This window comes from Macaca nemestrina, chromosome 4, assembly GCF_043159975.1.
Source record: "Macaca nemestrina isolate mMacNem1 chromosome 4, mMacNem.hap1, whole genome shotgun sequence".
In the NCBI taxonomy this organism is placed as follows: domain Eukaryota; kingdom Metazoa; phylum Chordata; class Mammalia; order Primates; family Cercopithecidae; genus Macaca; species Macaca nemestrina.
The window spans coordinates 16,351,486-16,371,190 of record NC_092128.1 but is presented as its reverse complement, the minus strand read 5'-3'; the positions used below and the strand labels follow the sequence as shown (position 1 = coordinate 16,371,190).

Sequence of the window (19,705 nt, the reverse complement as noted above, 5' to 3'; positions counted from 1 at the left end):
TCTGGGAGAGCAGCCTAGGAGGGAAAGGGTTAAGAAAAATTAGGGCTTGGATGCAACATTATGCAGATGTTGCAGCAGTTTTCCGTTATTGCCAGGCTACCTACAGCTGTGCAAGAGGCGGGAAGTCCCTCTAATCTTTAATGAGATCTACAGTTGAAGAATGTTGGCCAGGCAGCCTTGGTGTCGGGGCAGGTGCAGACAGAGGAGCAACTGCCTCAGAGGAAAAGGGACAAGTGAAGGGTGGGTTGTGCCCTGATCCCAGTGCATCTCTGCTGCACCTCATCCTCTCTGCAGGTCTCAGCAGGTGACACCTTTTACCTGTTGAGTGTTCTGGGATTCTACAACTTCATAAGTCGTACTGATAACATCACCTTGGCTGAGATTCCATTGGGCACAGAGCATGTGTTCTCTGGAGGACAAAAAATATTGATAACAATTTCTGAAACACCTAAGTAAACAAACTATTGAAGGAAAATGTTAGTAGATGCAGCAAACTGTGGCGTTAGACCTGAAGATAACAGACTAGTAGAATTATACAAAAGAGACTATACATAAGTCTGTACTAAGTACTTGTGGGCATAGAGCAGTGTTTGAGTCCTATCAGGGTAGATTAAGGAAGGAATTCAGCTATTATCATGACTTTTGCTTGGATGAAAATCCATGAACTCCTCAATGGATTTTCTTGTTAAATATTACAGTGCAGGGGCCTTTGAAAACAGTATGCTGAGAATAGATAGGGCTCAAGGACAGTATCTCCAATTGAACTTTTAATGAACTCCCGTAGGCGCCAAGAAGGCGGGCAGATAAGGAAGAGCATAGAAACAAAGAACTGAGTAGAAGGTTACATCTGGGAAAAGAAAGTTTGTTTTGCATTGCATTCTTTCTGCTGACGTGGGGTTTATGGAGTATAAATAAAGTGAGGCGGAGGCTCTGAGCGCGGCCGCCATGTTCTCTGTGTGTCTTTGTCTTTTGTGTGTTCTTTCATTCTCCACCACCCCCGGCACGGACCCCAACAAGTGGCGCAGCGAGCAGGGTCAGCACGGGTGAGTAGGGGAGAACAAGAAGGGGAACCCCCTAGGGGCGGGTAAGGCCCAGATATTGTTAAGGGGAACCTTCTTAAGCTTTCATTATGGGGAATTCCATCTCTCTGGCCTCAGAATATTTACGGCTGTTTCAAGGACTATTGCTGTCTATAGGAGTAGAAGTGAAAGAAAAAGACTTTGAAGTGATTGTTTGCCCATGTTGAACAACATTGTTACTGGTTTCAGTATCAGACTAAAGTGCAGCTGAATCGTAGAGAATGGTTACAGGTAGTAAAAACTCTGCTCAGAGATCTCCAGTTAGGGGATATTATGCCTCTAAAATTGTGGACCTTGTGTGACTCTATCACTCAGACATTAGAGTTACTTGAGACTGATTCAGAGTGTGGTAACGTAGCCACAGGAGGAAAGGTATCTGAGGATTTGGAAAAAAAAAAATCTGAAATGAAGCCCATTTGTGCCAGGATAACAAAGGATGGGGGGGTAGCAAAAGGGGGAGAAGAGAAAAAGCCAGCTCTTCCTTCTTCTAAGGGAAATTCTGACATGCAGAGTATTATGGAAATGCTTCAACAAATATTACAGATATATTCTTCTAATTCACCTTTGCGAGCTTTCCCTGTTTCTTTTCCTTCTGCCCTGTTAAAAGAGGATTTTCCAGAGACTCCAATCCCCCGGCTTCCTTATCTTTGCCTTTGTTTGGCAAAGTTGAAGCCCTGTTCACATCAGACATACTTTAAATTTATACTAAACACCTGTTTAATATGTTAAAACCAGTGTATATGTATATCTTATTGTTTGTTAAAATATTATGAGTATTTCAATAGTCAATAAATAAACACATTAATATTAACTATTAATATTAATATAGTATTAATAACCCCAGCTAGGAAATTGTTATGTTATAGGGGTGCATAGGTTCCACCAATTTACACTCCAAACAGAAGTTGAGTATTCGAGTTGCTTAACACATTAACTACCTCTTGATATTTTCTGTGTTTTTAAATTTTAACCATTGTATTGTGTATGTAATGATTCTCAATTTGGTATTAATATACATATTTCCTAGTGAGTAATGATGTTAGACATATAGGTTTATTGTCATTTCTTTGTTCTGCTACTTTTGGTTGGGTTATTTGCCTTTTCTTATTAATATGTTGAGATTCTTTATATTTGGGGATATGAGTATTATTATATATTATATATACTTTTAATTAAAAAAAAAATTTAAGGAGCTGGATCTGTTTCCAATTATTGGTGCTTCTTTTGCTCCTAATGCTCAGTTTTCAAATGGTGGCAATAATGTCCAATTTAATGCCTTACAAATTAAATTTTTAAAAAGAAATGAAAGCTGCCATTTCTAACTATGGATCTCAATCTCCTTTTATCCTTGGTCTTCTTGATGTTTTTTCATCAGAAAATTTGATGATTCCTATAGACTGGAAGACTTTGGGGAAGGCTTTTCTTGATCGTTCTCAGTGGTTACAGTTGCACACCTGGTAAATGAACAAGGCACATGTATAGGCTAGGAAAAATATTATGTGTGATCCCCCTGGACCCACTGAGGAACAACTCACAGGCACGGGCCAATATGCTACTCTTAATGCTCAGGCTGGTTTAGATGATGTTGCCTTTACTCAAATCAAGACTTTGTTTTTAAGGGCCTGAAATAAGGTAGAGATAACAAGAAAATGTTCCCTTTCCTCTGTGAAGATTTTACAGGGCACAAATGAACTATATTCATATTTCGTAGCCCGTCTTCAGGATGCTGTCTTCAAAATTGTGGGTGCTGGCCTTGCTTCAAAAATTTTGTTACAAACATTGTCTTTTAAAAATGCTTATGCTGACTGTTAAAAATTGTTAAAATCGTTAAAGGCCAATGGGGCCAATTTAGATAAATATATTAAAACTTGTGTTAGTGTTGGAGGGGCTATTTATGATGCTCAATTATTTGCTGGAGCTTTGTCTAAAGACTTAAAAGGAAATAACAAACAAGGTGTTTGTTTGCAGTGTGGTAAACCTAGACATTTCAAAAAAAAGAATGTCATAAAAATTGAACACTTTTATCCCTCAAGGCAGAAAGCTGCCTTCAGAGGTGTACAAATATTGTGGTAAAGGTCGACATTGGACAAATAAATGTCATTCCAAAACTGATAAAAGTGGAAATTTACTGTCTCCTCTCCTGGGAAACGGGAGTCGGGGCCCACAGGCTTGGGGCCCCAACAATTACAATACAAGTCTACTACAATATTCAGTGAGCAATGGCCTACAACATTAAGGAATAAATTCAAGTCCTCCTTAAGGATCCCACACCTTACCCCAGTTTCTCAGCTTTATGCGGCAACTAAGCAGAGCGCCGCTGCTGACTTAGCTATTACTCAGCCTTATACTTTGTCTCCTAATAGAGGAGTATATAAATTAGCTATTAGAGTGTGTGACCCTTTGCCAAAAGGACATGTAGGACTTTTGTTAGGTCAAAACAACAGTGCTATACGGAAGTTAATGATGATTCCAGAAATCATTGATCTTGATGTTACTAATAAAATTCTTATTATGGTAGAAGTTTCACAATTTATACGCCTAGAGGCAGGGGAACGTATTCTCAATAGGGAGGATTTGGTAGCACAGAAAAAACTGTTTTTTGGGAAACTTTAGTTTCTAATCAAAAGCCCTTATGTTCATTGCATATTAATGGAATAGTTTTTAAAGAGTTAATTGATATGGGGGTGAATATGTCTATTATTTGTTTAAATTAGTAGCCTATACAAAGGGAAAAAAGACAAGTTTCAGTTATACTCACTGGCTTGGGTGCTGCTTCTGTGATTTATCAAGACGTAGAACCTTTAACCTGTGTCGGTCCTAAAGGTCAACAAGGTCAAGTGTTTTTTTTTTATTTTTATATTGTTCCTATCAATATTAATTTTTGGGAACAAGATCTTTCACAACAATTTGCTGCTTTTTTAAACATTCCTCATATTTCCTCAGCTGCCAAAAATTAGATGTTCAAAATGGGCTACAATCCTTTAAACTCATAGCCACCACTCCTATTTAGGTGAAACAGTGACCATTATTTAAAGAAATACTTAGGACTCTAAAAGAGTAAGTCAAAAAACAAATGGCCGAGAGGAATATAAAGCCACGTATTTCTGCATGGAATTCCCATCTTTGTCTTGTCTTAAAACTATAAATGTTTACATTAAACCTAGGGAAAGTTTACAGCCTGGTCTTCCTAATCCTGCCCTTATCCCACAAAGTTAAAACCAGAGAAAAGCAGCAAGATGCTTTTGTATCATTACAAACTCAGCTTTCTTTCTACTCACTTAATATTGCCACAGAAAAAATTTAACTGGATTTTCTTATTCAATATTTAGGTTATACCTTGGGGGCACAAAATATTCGACCCCAAAAAATTCAAATTCGACGTGATCATTTAAAAACATTAAATGATTTTCAAAAGCTTCTAGGAGACATTAATTGGATGCGTCCTGTTTTAGGAATACCAACATATCAGTTATAACATCTTTTTTCTATTCTAGAAGGAGACAGTCACTTGGACAACTCACACAATTTAACTCCTTTGGCTTTACAGGAACTCCAGCTTGTTGAAGGGCAACTTCAAAAGGCCCTTCCTTTTGTTTATTTCATACTCTACCTTCTCCCACAGGAATGATTCATCAAACTAATCGACCACTAAAATGGATCTTTTTGTCCAATAAAATATCTAAACGCTTGGCTACTTATATCGATCGTTTAGCTGAACTGATCATCAAAGGACAGCATCACTGTCGACAACTTTGGGAAGGAGATCCTTCCTTAATTATCTCTCAATTCACTCATAGTCAGATCACTTATCTTCTTGCAACTTCTGATTCTTGGCAAGAAGCTTCATCAATCTTGAGTTACAGTTTATCCTTATCCCTCGGTGCAACAGGGAGAATTGTTTGCTATTCTCATGGTCTTACTTGATTTCCCTACTACTGGTTGTAACATTGTTAGTGATTCTCAATACGCTGTTTATGTTACTTCTTATATTTCTCAGGCCACTTTACCTCTTTGTGCTACTTCTTCTCTTCAGAAATCCTTTTCTTTGTTATCCTTTACTTTGAGCCAACGTCGAGCTCCTTTATTCATCACTCATCTTCGTTCTCATTCTCAACTTTCTGGACCATTAGTTCATGGTAATACTCAGATTGATTTGCTTTTAATAGGCCACCTACATGCTGCAGAACAAAAATATACTCTACATCACACTAATAGTTCTGGCCTTCAACGATGGTTTCATTTAACTTATAAACAAGCTCGTTCTCTTATTCAAGCTTGTCCTTCCTGTGCTCCTTTGAGCATTCCATCCTTCCATCCTGGGGTTAATCCATGAGGTGTCCCTTCTTTTAGACGATTAAAGTATGTTCATCATACCATTGATACCTTTTCTCATTTCTGTTATTACTCATCTCTTAGCTTATTTCGCCATCATGGGCATTCCTCATACTTAAAACTAATAATGCCCCTGCCTATGTCTCTCATAAATTACAAGTTTTCTTACAGCAATACAATATTCAACATATCACCGGTATCCCGGGCAACAGTCAAGGTCAAGCCATCATTGAGCGCGCAAATTTAACTTTAAAAACTTAACTATTAAAACAAAACAAAAAGGAGGAAATGAGCCCCCCAGAAACCAGATTTTGAAACCAGATTTTGAAGGTTCTTTTTACCTTAATTTTTTTGAATCAATAGAGACAATTGCAAGATTCCGCTGCCGTAACCCATCTTTCCTCACCTCCCTCGGTGATAGTCCCCGCTGACAGTTTAAAGGTTTGGTATCCTAATGAAGAAGGTAAGTATGTTCAAGGGCAAGTTCTAAAACAGGGACGGGGCTATGCTCTTGTCCTTACAGGGAGCGGACCTGAGTGGTTTCCTACAAGATGATTGAAACCCTGTTGAAAAGAAAACTGGATTCAGCATGCATTTCTTCCTTTGTTGGATGTGCCTCGGCGGGAGACTTATTTCTCTTAGTGAGGCTTTGTATGAATATTGGACTTATATTCCCTTTCCGCCCTTGTATCAGGGAGTCGCCTGGGGGGAGGCGGAAATTAAGGTTTTCACCAATGACACTACTTGGATGCCATCCCCCTATATAGACAAGGACAATATAGAACGGGAAACGGGAATTATAAACAACACATACCAATTTGGAGTGGAGGGACTTCCAATATGTATGGGAAATAGTCCTCATTGTCTCCGAAAATCGCATGAAGCCTGGGCTGTTCGTTATAATCATAGTCATGTGGCTGCTAATACTGTTATTATTGTAACTAGAAGTTTTTAATATAATCATACTGTATATAGTAATGAAACTATTCCTAGTTCTTTACTTTTTTGTCCTATTCTAGAGGTTTCTCCTAATGTTCAGGTGCTGGAGTGACAACGTCGGGGAACTAAACCCCGGATTTTATTAGAATACAATGGAATGTAAATAACTGATTGGAGTGTGCACGGTGATTTTCAAATAAAATTTAGTCACATACCTTTGAAATGACACTGGGTAAATAAAAGTATTGCCACTAACAGTAATGAAACCTTGGTATGGCGTGAAGGAGGCCTGAAGTACAGAGTCATCTTTGGAAGTTGTTAGCTGCAGGCGATGCCATTAGCACTTTTGTGGGGAATATGCCCCTTAATCTTTCTAACCTGAATAACTCCTTTCATATTCAGTTATATCGGAATACCTCCTGATATATTATTGCTTGTGTCCGTAAGCCCTACCTATTATTAGCAGGAAATTTGACATGGGATAATCTTACGGGGATTGTTAATTGTACAGATACGTGTACATTTTTGTCTTGCCTCAATCATTCTTGGTGGCACAACTTTACTGGGGATATTTATATCCTCAGGGCTTGTAAGGAAATTTGGCTACCTGTTAACCTTACGCGACCATGGGGGCATCACCTCTTGAGACTTATATTTGGACTTCTCTCCAGCGAACCCTCCGTGCCCTTGGACTTATAATTGCCTCGGTGATGAGCCTTGTCACCATCGTCTCCACTGTGGCCGTAGCAGGGCTCGCTCTTCTTCAAAGCATACAAAATGCTGAATTTATGCAGCAATGGCACGAACAATCTCACCGGTTATGGCTTCAACAACAAAACATTGACTCTTAACTTGCTGAAAGATTGGACAACATGGAGCAAGCATTGACATGGCTTGGAGATCAGCTCACTGTACTGAGTACTCGGATGACATTACAATGTGATTGGAACTCCACTCAATTTTGTGTAACGCCTGTGCCTTTTAACATCTCTCAAAATTGGACTGTAATCCAAAAATTATTAGTAGGCCATAAAAATATTAGTTTGGATATCCAAGAGCTCACTCAGAACATTTCCGAAGCATTTCGACAACAATTATATGTGTTGTCCGGAACTGTAACCCTTCAGGAGCTGGGTCAGCGCCTTGCTGCCTTTAACCCATGGACCCAGATGAAGACATGGATTTCTACAATCTCTGGAAGTATATTGCTTTGGGCACTTGGATTGGGTCTACTTCTTTTGGTGATTCGATGCTCCCTCCGTCGCCTCCAAAAACAAAAGAAAACACAAGAACAAATATGGGCTACCTTTTTAGGATTGAGGCAAAACAAAAAAAAAAGGGGGGGAAATGCAGGGGCCTTTGAAAACAGTATGCTGAGAATAGATAGGGCTCAAGGACAGTATCTCCAATTGAACTTTTAATGAACTCCCGTAGGCGCCAAGAAGGCGGGCAGATAAGGAAGAGCATAGAAACAAAGAACTGAGTAGAAGGTTACATCTGGGAAAAGAAAGTTTGTTTCGCATTGCATTCTTTCTGCTGACGTGGGGTTTATGGAGTATAAATAAAGTGAGGCGGAGGCTCTGAGCGCGGCCGCCATGTTCTCTGTGTGTCTTTGTCTTTTGTGTGTTCTTTCATTCTCCACCACCCCCGGCACGGACCCCAACATTACAGAATAATATTGAGCAAACTTTTTATTTTTATCCAGCCTGTATCCCTCTTTAGCACTAACAGGTAAAGCTGACGCCTCTTTAGCACTAACAGGTAAAGCCAACGCCTCTTTAGCACTAACAGGTGAAGCTGAAAGCAAGGTTTCTTTAGTTTGGATCCATTAACTACAGGACTGTGAGGTCCACAGCTGGGCTTTACAGGGAGTGCAAACCGCATGTGCAGGGAAGCCCATGTGTCTGTGCTGTGCCCAACTCCCCTCTGTGAGGCTGCCAAAGGGGGAGGCCCAGGTCACCCAGGACCCCACTCACAAAGAGGAGAGTAAGCTTCTTGCTTGGCAAAAAAATCAATTCAAAAATTGGCCAATCTGTTCAAAGCAAAAATGAAAGGAAAGTCTCAATTGTGAGACTGATGAATGCCCAATTTTCCAAGTTATGAAATTTGTAGCAGCTCATGGTTCTCAGAATGATTTCAACAGCATATGAAGATATTTTTTAAAGTTTTTGTTTGTCTACAGCTTTCCTTGATTTTGGTCCTAGTTGTTTTTCAGCCCACTCAGCAGTTGAGCTTATTTTGATGCCAAATTTCAATGTTGCCACTTCAGTCACCAAGCACTATTCACATTCTCCATAACTTATACAGATAGGTGCGTTCCTGTCTTTTCTCATTTTTGTGTGATTCATTTTAAATTTGGCTATACAGAATACAAGCATACATTTGTAAATGACTCCCATATTTTATGCAATTTAGCTGTTTACTTTTTAGTAATACCTTTTATGAAAGCACAATAGAGAGTAAAACAGAAATATTAACACAAGGACATCCTGGTACATTTTGACAAATGCATATGCCAGTGCAACAGTAACCGAAATGATTATGAAAAAATTTCCGTCGTGCAGGAAAGTGTCATCATGCTCCTTTCCAATCAATTTCTATCCCAGAAATAAAAACTTTTCTTATTTATTTCTTTATTTATTTAGAGACCAACTCTCACTCTATAGCCCAGGCTTGAGTGCAGTGGCGTGATCTCAGCTCACTGCAAGCTCCGCCTCCCAGGTCACACCGTTCTCTTGCCTCAGCCTCTGGAGTAGCTGGGACTACAGATGCCCACCACACCCGGCTAATTTTTTCTATTTTTAGTAGAGACAGGGTTTCACCATGTTAGCCACGATGGTCTCGAACTCCTGACCTCATGATCTGCCCGCCTCAGCCTCCCAAATTTTTGGGATTACAGGCATGAGCCACTGCGCCTGGCCAAAACTTTTCTTATTTTAATTACCATTGACTAGGTTGGTCTGTTCCTGAACTCCATATAAATGGAATTATATAACATTTTTATTGAGTTATTTTCCTCCAAAATTAGTATTTCTGAAGTGTATTCATATTGTTGTATCAGTAGGTCATTCTCTCTTATGACTAATATTCCATGGCATAAATACACCACAGCTTGTTGATCCACGCTCCTGTTGATGGAGATCCACATTACTCCTGTCTTCAACTATTAGGAATAAAGTTGTTGTGAACATTCTTGTGGAATTCTTTCTTGTGGATATACGCATTCTTTTTTTAAATTTTCTTTTAAGTATAGACATAAGAGTGGAAATACTGACTCAGTGTAGATGTGTGTGCTACGCTTCCATGTCCCCAAGAAAGCTCATGTTGAAATTTGTCAATGTGATGGTATTGGGAGGTGGGACAGTTATGACTAGTTCATGAGGGATCTGCCCTCAGAAAGAGATCAATGCCCTTATTGTGGGAGCGAATTCATGGTCTTGGGAATGGTTTTCTGATAAAAAGGGTGAATTCAGTCATTTCCTCTGACTTCGGTGCTTGCTTCCCCTTCCTACTGCCTTTGATAACAACAGGAGGCCCTCATCAGTTATAGCCCTTTGATCTTGGACTTCCCAGTCTCCAGATCTATAAGCCAAATAATTCTGTTGTCTTTGTAAATTACCCAGTCTGTGGAATTTCTCTATAGCAGTAGGAAAGAAATTGAAAGCAAACATGGTGCTGAGAGTGAGGCTGTTGCTATGACAAGTACCTGAAAATGTGGAAACAGTTTTGGTTAAGGGCAAACGGGTAATGGATAGAGGTTGGAAGAATGCGGAGAAGCAGACTAGCAAAAGCCTAGACTGCTGAAAACAGAGCATGAAGGACAATTCTGGTGAAGGCTCAGGGTGAAATGAGGAACAGGGTATCAGAAATTGAAGTAAATGTTATCCTTGTTGTAAGTAGCAAAAACCTTGGCAAAATTATGTCCTGTTCTAGGACTTTATGGAATAAAAAAATTATGACCCATTTGCTAGGATATCTGCTGAAAGAAGTATCTAAGCGGCTAAGCATTCAGGCTCCTGTGTGACTACTTTCAGGCACCAGGAATTTTAACCCAGCAAGAAGGGAGCCAAGGGAATATATTTTGCAAACCAGCACAGATGGTGATCCTACCTCCCTCTGCTGTCCTGTCTCCCATAAGCCAAACTCACTCTGGAGTTAGAGAAAAGGGGAGACAGTTAACATGATACACTGGGGTCAGCTTCTGAAGGCACGGTGGATCTGAAGGCACGGTGGATCTGTCCAGAGCACTACATATAGGATGGCCTTGAGGATGCTGAGTCCCAAGCTGGTTAGGTCTGTGCTGTGAGCTGATGAGGCCCCAGAATAATTTCTGGGGAAACTGTACTCTTGATAATTTACAGACAACCCAGGTCTGCTTTGGATCTGATCAGATGGACCTGATATTGGGGACTCTGCACCGCTGGCCACTCAGGAAAGGGGCTGGGAATGTTGCCTGGGACAGGAAGATATGATAAGAAACATTGGTGTGAATCTAGCATCAGAGAGATGATGTGAGGACAGTCAGGAAGAGCTGGAACCTGAGGTTTAATCACAGGCTCCTCACCCTCTGCTGATGGGCAGGTGTGTGAGCTCCAGCATGGAGCACTGCAGCACTAGGTGGGAGGAAGGTGAGAGGGTGATGAGGCAGCCTGTGAGTGGGGAGGTGTAGGCAGAGGATCAACTGTATCATCACAGAAGCTTCTGCCTTCACCCATCCCTCCAGCTCTGCAGGACAGGTAGAGTCCAGGGTCCGTGGAGCACTAGACCTAAGGAAGCCTGCCTGGGGAGGACACAGGACAGCGACATCACAGGATACCCCTCCCAACAGGAAATCAAGGCCCAGAACTCACTCAGCTCTTCCCCAGGAGGACCAAGCCCTGCATCAGGTGCAGTGCTGCCTGCCCCACTGTGCCATGGGCCCCGGGCTCCTCTGCTGGGCGCTGCTCTGTCTCCTGGGAGCAGGTGAGTCCTGTGCACTGGACAGCAGCCCCATTCTCAGCTTTCCCACCCCTGTGTCCTCCACTTTACCTCGGGGAGGGCCTCCAGGCTGTCTCCTGAGCTCATCCTCCATCTCCTTTTCCCACAGGCCCAGTGGACGCTGGAGTCGTCCAAAGTCCCACGCACCTGATCAAAACGAGAGGACAGCAAGTGACTCTGAGATGCTCTCCTATCTCTGGGCACAACACTGTGTACTGGTACCAACAGGCACTCGGTCAGGGGCCCCAGTTGATATTTCAGTATTATCGGGGGGAAGACAGAGGCAGAGGAAACTTCCCTGATCGATTCTCAGGTCACCAGTTCCCTAACTATAGCTCTGAGCTGAATGTGAACGCCTCGGAGATGGGGGACTCGGCCCTGTATCTCTGTGCCAGCAGCTTGGCACAGCCTGGCAGAGTCACTGACATTCTGTATATAAACTTCCTGCCTTAGCTTTCACTTGAGAGCTGTAGGCCCCACCTGGGTTCCACTCCTTTAAGGGAAGCTTTCAGTTGTTTGGAAGGCATGTCTTCTGTCCTACCGAGCATGAAGCTCTCCCAACCAACAGAGCCCAGGTTTCCTGTGCTCTGAGAGTGACCGCTTCTCTGCTGCATCCTCTTGCAGCTTGTCACTTCCTGGGTAACTTCAGTACAAGAGTGACTGCTGAGTCCCAGATGTGTGCTTGATTCTTTGCATTTCTTATATAGCTTAGAGCTTTTCAACAGTCTTGCACATCAAACATTCTTATTCTTCCTTTATAGATGGGAGGCTCAGGGACATTGAGTCATTTTCCCGTGTCTCCTGGCTTGTAAGGACCAGAAGTAGGAAACAAACTAGTCCATACATTTTCCACTTACTCCCCTGCTCCATCATCACCTTCTGCATCCTGGTCAGTAAGTCAGAGCCCTCACACTGTCCTCTAGTGACCAGCAGGGCTGCAGTAGAGTCTCAGATGTCTTCAGGGGTCATTACTATGGCCTCTTCATTAGCAACTTTGAGGAATGTTAAATTTCACACTTAAAAAAAATCATTTATATGCATTTCCCATGTCTTTCCCCAGTCTACAACTTATATTTTAATTTTTATGGTGTTTTTTGATGCACAAGAATATAATTTAATGCAACAAAATAACAATTTTTTTCGTGTGTAGACAAAAAGTGCTTTCTCATATAAATGTGTAAGCATAGTTTTCTCAATTTACTCTGCTAAAATTTAATTTTGGATTTTCCCCACTAAGAATAAATGTACCTGAAATATATCTTATGTAAGAAATAAGCCAGAGACCTAGGAATGGGAGGGAAGCACACATGTTCAGTGAAGAAGAAATAGCCTGTCAAACAGAGCCCTAAAGTGGACACTGGGAGCTGATGGTAGGTGATGGTAGGAGGAGCTGATGGTAGGTGGAGGACAAATGATCACGACCCTTGTCAGTGTGTTGTCTTGTAGAAGAAAGGCAGCCAGGAGCAGAGACCAAATGGGTGAAGGTTTATGACTTGAATCTAGGGTGAAGGTTGCAGCAGGTAGAGGGAGGAATAGCAGGCAGAGGACAGAGTCACTGGCTGGCAGGGGCAGTGGAATCACCAGTTGGCTCTACTTACAGCCCGGAATTATGTCCCCAACACACAAGTTGTAAAAACTCCCCACTATTGGCCCATTTTTCCCTGACCCTGCCATGACCACCAGACTCCTCAGTGGTGTGGCCTTCTGCCCCCCGGGGGCAGGTGAGTCCCCTAAAGCCTCTTTCTTGCCTAACCACATCCTAGCCTAAGCCTTTACCTCTGGTCTGCATTATTGGAGTCCCTCCTTGGACACTTAACCTCCTTCTTTCATAGACTTTACAGAAGCTGGGACAACCAGATCCCAAGATACCAGAGAACAAAGGCAAGACATGAAGTGGCACGGAGATGCGTGAGACTGTCATCCATGACTACATGTGTAGGCATTAATAGGAGCTGAAGCTGGTGCACAGCTGATTAATCCCAGCACACACTACAGAGAAATCCCTGAGGGTCTGTGCCTTTCTCTCAAAGCCAAATAGGTGGCCTTGGTGTCCAACAACCTCTCCCAGACCTCTATGCCCTCTTGTACCAGCCTCCTCCCCACAGCCACTTTCCTCTGCACATAGAGCTCAGTGGAAGATACAGGTGGCCTTGTCTTCACGAGACCATGATCCAGGCAGTGGAAGACATTGTCCCATAGGAGTTTCCCCAATACTGCCCAGGCTGGGGCCCTCAGATTTCTGAGCAGCTCTCCTAGGCCAGTCTCAGCTGGACGGGGGAACACATGTCACCGTGATGTGAGCAGAAGCAGCCTCTCTTCCGGCCCCTCCTACAGCTCTGACCTCAGAAGTCCTCTTACTCAGTTGCTCTCAGAAAGGAAAGTTCATTTGAAATTGTTTATTTGCAGACAGCATTGACAACACAAATCTATGTTCTTCACAACTCCATCTTCCCCACATCACTCTCATATCAGTCCTCAGCCTCCTCCATGTGATATCTGCTCCCAGCTGTCCTCTCCCTTCCTCTGCACCCTCATGTCAATCACAGATGCCTCAGTTCAGGCCATTCGTCATGCGTCATGCTCCTCCCACCAAAGACCTTTCTACTACATGTTGTAACCTCTGGGTCATCACAAGTCTCTTCTTTTTTATTCTTTCTCCAAATCTCAGTTTAGCTACCACCATCTCTAGGGACACACTCCTTCAACAGTTTTCCTAGGCTGCACCTCCTTATTGTAAATGCTCACAGCTTATAATATGCATTAATATTCTTAGATTTAGCACCATAGTCATTTTCTCTGACTTTGTGTGACTATTTGACACTTCTCTTGCATTCTAGACTGTAAAATGCATCATTTTACAAATTGTGGATGTTTTGTTCTCCATTTTATTGTCAGTACCAACAGCGGTTCCAGGTGCCACTGATCAATCTTGAAAGAATAAAGAACAGATATTGAAAGGCCCTCTGAGTTCCCACATAGACTGTTCCAGAAGTCCGTACGCATTAAATGGGACCCTCTATCCCTTCACCTCCTAAGATCAAATGAGTCCTGGAAACAGATGAGAAATCCCTGTCATGGATGAGTCGCTGGATCACAAGCCTTTCTTTTTTTTTTCTTTTTTTTTTTTTTTTAATTTATGTATTATTATTATACTTTAAGTTTTAGGGTACATGTGCATAACGTGCAGGTTTGTTACATATGTATACTTGTGCCATGTTGCTGTGCTGCACCCATCAACTCGTCATTTACATCAGGTATAACTCCCAATGCAATCCCTCCCCCCTCCCCACTCCCCATGATAGGCCCCGGTGTGTGATGTTCCCCTTCCTGAGTCCGAGTGATCTCATTGTTCAGTTCCCACCTATGAGTGAGAACATACGGTGTTTGGTTTTCTGTTCTTGTGATAGTTTGCTAAGAATGATGGATTCCAGCTGCATCCAAGTCCCTACAAAGGACTCAAACTCATCCTTTTTTATGGCTGCATAGTATTCCATGGGGTATATGTGCCACATTTTCTTAATCCAATCTGTCACTGATGGACATTTGGGTTGATTCCAAGTCTTTGCTATTGTGAATAGTGCTGCAATAAACATACGTGTGCATGTGTCTTTATAGCAGCATAATTTATAATCCTTTGGGTATATACCCAGTAATGGGATGGCTGGGTCATATGGTACATCTAGTTCTAGATCCTTGAGGAATCGCCATACTGTTTTCCATAATGGTTGAACTAGTTTACAATCCCACCAACAGTGTAAAAGTGTTCCTATTTCTCCACATCCTCTCCAGCACCTGTTGTTTCCTGACTTTTTAATGATTGCCATTCTAACTGGTGTGAGATGGTATCTCATTGTGGTTTTGATTTGCATTTCTCTGATGGCCAGTGATGATGAGCATTTTTTCATGTGTCTGTTGGCTGTATGAATGTCTTCTTTTGAGAAATGTCTGTTCATATCCTTTGCCCACTTTTTGATGGGGTTGTTTAACTTACAAGGGATGTAAAGGACCTCTTCAAGGAGAACTACAAACCACTGCTCAGTGAAATAAAAGAGGACACAAACAAATGGAAGAACATACCATGCTCATGGATAGGAAGAATCAATATCGTGAAAATGGCCATACTGCCCAAGGTAATTTATAGATTCAATGCCATCCCCATCAAGCTACCAATGAGTTTCTTCACCGAATTGGAAAAAACTGCTTTAAAGTTCATATGGAACCAAAAAAGAGCCCGCATCTCCAAGACAATCCTAAGTCAAAAGAACAAAGCTGGAGGCATCACGCTACCTGACTTCAAACTATACTACAAGGCTACAGTAACCAAAACAGCATGGTACTGGTACCAAAACAGAGATATAGACCAATGGAACAGAACAGAGTCCTCAGAAATAATACCACACATCTACAGCCATCTGATCTTTGACAAACCTGAGAGAAACAAGAAATGGGGAAAGGATTCCCTATTTAATAAATGGTGCTGGGAAAATTGGCTAGCCATAAGTAGAAAGCTGAAACTGGATCCTTTCCTTACTCCTTATACGAAAATTAATCCAAGATGGATTAGAGACTTAAATGTTAGACCTAATACCATAAAAATCCTAGAGGAAAACCTAGGTAGTACCATTCAGGACATAGGCATGGGCAAAGACTTCATGTCTAAAACACCAAAAGCAACGGCAGCAAAAGCCAAAATTGACAAATGGGATCTCATTAAACTAAAGAGCTTCTGCACAGCAAAAGAAACTACCATCAGAGTGAACAGGCAACCTACAGAATGGGAGAAAATTTTTGCAATCTACTCATCTGACAAAGGGCTAACATCCAGAACCTACAAAGAACTCAAACAAATTTACAAGATCACAAGCCTTTCTACACGACTGAATTTCCTATCTGCCCATCGCCCTCCTGGCTTGTCTCCTTATTCAATCGCCTTCCCTCACAGGTGTCCTGGATTTGGGAGTCTCACAGACACAGGGCACCTAAGCACTCTGAGAGAGTGATCAGAAACATAATGTCAAACACTGGAATTAAAAGGTGATGAAGAAGAAAACAAATGACTTCCCCATTCTCTTAGGAAGAGTTTTCCCAAGGCACAAATATCCCTTTGGGTGGCTTTGAGGCCATGGTGCCTGATACACTGAGCGATATTATGGGTGTCCATTTCCATGAATTGGTGGGCAATGCCAGAGACACAGAGCTCATGGTCACCAACTTCCTCCAGCCCACACCTGATTTTGGTGCAGGGCACTGAGCAGAGACCTTTGCTTGTTCCCCTCCTTTGCCAGTCAGGAAAGGCTGGTTGTGAGACAGAGGCTCCATTTACAGAGCAGGGCTATGTATTAGTCCCTGAGGAATTGTGAGAGCCATCCTGGGTGGAAATAATCAAATATACAGTCACTAAGGATGGCCCACAGATAGAAGGAAGCCCCAATTTTGCTGGAATGATTTGCATCCAAGTTTTAAAGACGAATCAAATTTTACCTCTTAGGCAATAAAGACCAAAAATAGACTAGCTATTTTAAATAATTGAACCTTATACAGACCAAAGTTAGAACATCTTTCCTAGGGCAGTATTTTCTTCCACCCACTCGCTAAAGCTGCATTTGAGAAAGCTGTGTGCTGTTAATAAATGCTGGAATATCATTACAATCGACATCATAATACTACTACTAATTGGATCAGAAACATAAGCTTGAAAAATGTAAAACGAGCTCTCACTGAGTTTGGAAATGTAGGCACTAGAGGGTGCTCATTTCTCTTCCTTTTCCAATCAGGGGGCTATTCAAAGCCTGTTCTAGAACAAGGAGTGAGATCCTCCACTTCCCCATGGTGATCAGACTTTCAAGGGTAGAAGCCTTATTAGTTCATAATCAGCACAAACCGACCTCACCATCAAATGTGTCAACCCCGATGCTCACCCTCCTCAGCAGTCAGAGACTGGCTGTGTTCACCAGGAGCTTGCGCGCTTTTACTTTATCCTCGGTTTATTACAAAAAATGGGCCTCTATAGGGGGTTCCATAAACAGAAGCTCTCTATACTTTGCCCATTTAGAAACTACAAAGTCTGACACCAGATGAAAGGTGTAACTTAAAGCTTGTATGTGGTGAAGATTTTTAAATAAACAAACTAAATAACATATAAAGAAAATTTCAATAATGCTCTCAAATCCAATCCCACCTTCCATTGGTAACCAATATTAACACTCTGGTTTGCCTCTTTTCACCCCTCTTTTCTGTGTTCATGCATACCTTTCCATCCAAGTACACCTACAGAAAATGGGTTCACCTGTACACTTTACCTGTCACATGCATACTCTTCTGTTAATATACCTTGGTCTTTATTGTTCCAGATTGGTTGATATAGACCTAACTTGCTCCTATTAGCTGCTTCATATTGCATAATGAGAGTAGACAGGTACATTCGTGCTCTATTTTCTGACTCCTAAATTCTGCTAGATCTTTTCTAAAGTGACTGAATGGCCTATTTATGCTTCCTGGTTCTCCTCACTCCACCACTCAGTTGATGATTCCAGCTTTTCCATCACTCATAGTCCTGGCAGGTCTGAGAGCTCCATTGGTTTCTCCTGCATGAGGAGACAGGAAGGGATAAAAGGATAGACATTTTTCAAACCTACCAGAGACTACACAATATCTCAGTTAATCCTCATAAAGCATTGAAGGGAATGTTAGTCTTGTTTTATAGATGAGGCCAAATGAGGTTAAAGTCCAGGAACGGTAATGAATGGCCTTGCCCATGGTCTCCGAGCTAATAAATGTTGGAGGCAGATGAAGGACAGACTGCTTGCTTCTGTGTGGGATTGATAGAGGGGTCACTGGAGTTTGGGGAGGGGAAGTCCAGAACCATCCGGGTTTTTTTTCAAATTGGACACCAGGGGTAGGGCGGTCTGTGTACCCTACAGCACTGCAGGTACAAGTATCATGGTGTTGGCAGTGGGGAGGTACTAGCCAGGTAAGTGGTTATTGGTCTGGAACCAGAAGATCAGAGCTTTGAAAAAAATTATTCCCTTCACAAGATGTAGAAGAGACATCAATGTGGATAAACTAAGCCAGGGAGCTCTGTGAAGAGTTGCTAAAATGAGGGATGGAGAAGCAACTAAGTGGTCACTTCCCATACACTAAATGTAGAGGAAAACAATGTTAACTAGAATCCCATCTGATTTTAGTCAGTTTTTCTTTTAAGTAGTTGGAAGGTGGGATAATTTATTTTCAAGGTTAAGTGAACACCTATACATCTCCTTTGCTTTGTGAAGGCTGGTGACGAAGGGAAAAATGGCACGGCCAATGGAGTCACAGTTTGTTTAATAAATACCTCAGAGTTCAAAGACAGACTCTCATGGGGCAGAAATTGGTAAATGTTCCTGTATTCTAAAATTGGGTGAATCTCATTTTCTTTGAATCACAGAAAAGGAAACGCAGGCAGTGGGGAGGGACAGTTGGGAAGACGGCAGAGTGGCCGCAGGCTGTCGAAGACAAAGGATATATTATATCAAATTCTAAGCTGTGTAGCTGTGATGCAACCCTCTTCCTTCTCCTAATGGATTTTTTAGGTCTCAGCACAGATGCACACCTGAGGGAAAAATTTCTTTGAAAATTAAAGACAAGTAGCTGTGTTAGCAACAAGTCCACCTTCCAAAGCACACCTGGAAATGGAAACAAGATTATTTCTAAGGCCTTTTCTACTCTAAGAGTCTCTAACTTGTTGGCAAGTTGAGAGGTGAAAGGGTGAAAGGGTGTTGGCTGGGTCTAGGAGAAGGTGATGAGCTCAGGAAATAGACAAAGAGAAATCCCAGGGGAAAGCTTATGAAACCCTGGAGGAATCACAAGTCAAATTTCTCCCAGAAGATGGTGGCAGTGACTCACCTTCAGGTACAATTTGCTGGTGCTACAGAGCTAAGATGGACTTAGTGTGTTGGCAGTTTGCAAAATCTGGGCCATTTGGTCATTTTCTGTAGTAGCTTTTTAAAGTGAAGTTTTACTTCCAATATTGGCTTGATGTGTGGGTCCATTCTTATGGGGGTTAGGGTTAAAGTTACTCTATTACTTGAGTACCCTTGAAGTATTATTGGTCATGGAATGAGCAGGATTATCAGGAGTAGAAGGGGTAGGGAGAGGGAGAACTGTTAAGTGAAGCAGTAGGGTTGAGTGAAGAGTATTTTAGATATACGAGTACATACAGGGATCAAATCCCAGGTAGCCCCCAGCCCCTATGGAAGGAAGGTCAAGATTTGACAACTGGGAGAGTCATGATTACACCATGCAGCTTGATCAAGGAATGAGAAAGCTTTCTAGACAAATGACAGGTAATGACCCACACTGTGAATCGGTATTGAATGTGAGATGTTAAAATATATTCATAT

General features: G+C 41.9%; 2 gene segments (V, D, J or C); both read left to right on the top strand.

Annotated features, from left to right (window-relative positions):
- LOC139362613 (T cell receptor beta variable 13-like) overlaps positions 1 to 19,705 on the top strand; it is a 222,411-nt gene that overhangs the window by 192,250 nt on the left and 10,456 nt on the right.
- On the top strand, positions 946 to 14,413 carry LOC112424859 (T cell receptor beta variable 5-5-like). The segment is given in 3 exon segments: positions 946 to 1,043; positions 11,179 to 11,312; positions 11,437 to 14,413. Coding segments are annotated over 3 exon segments (576 nt in total).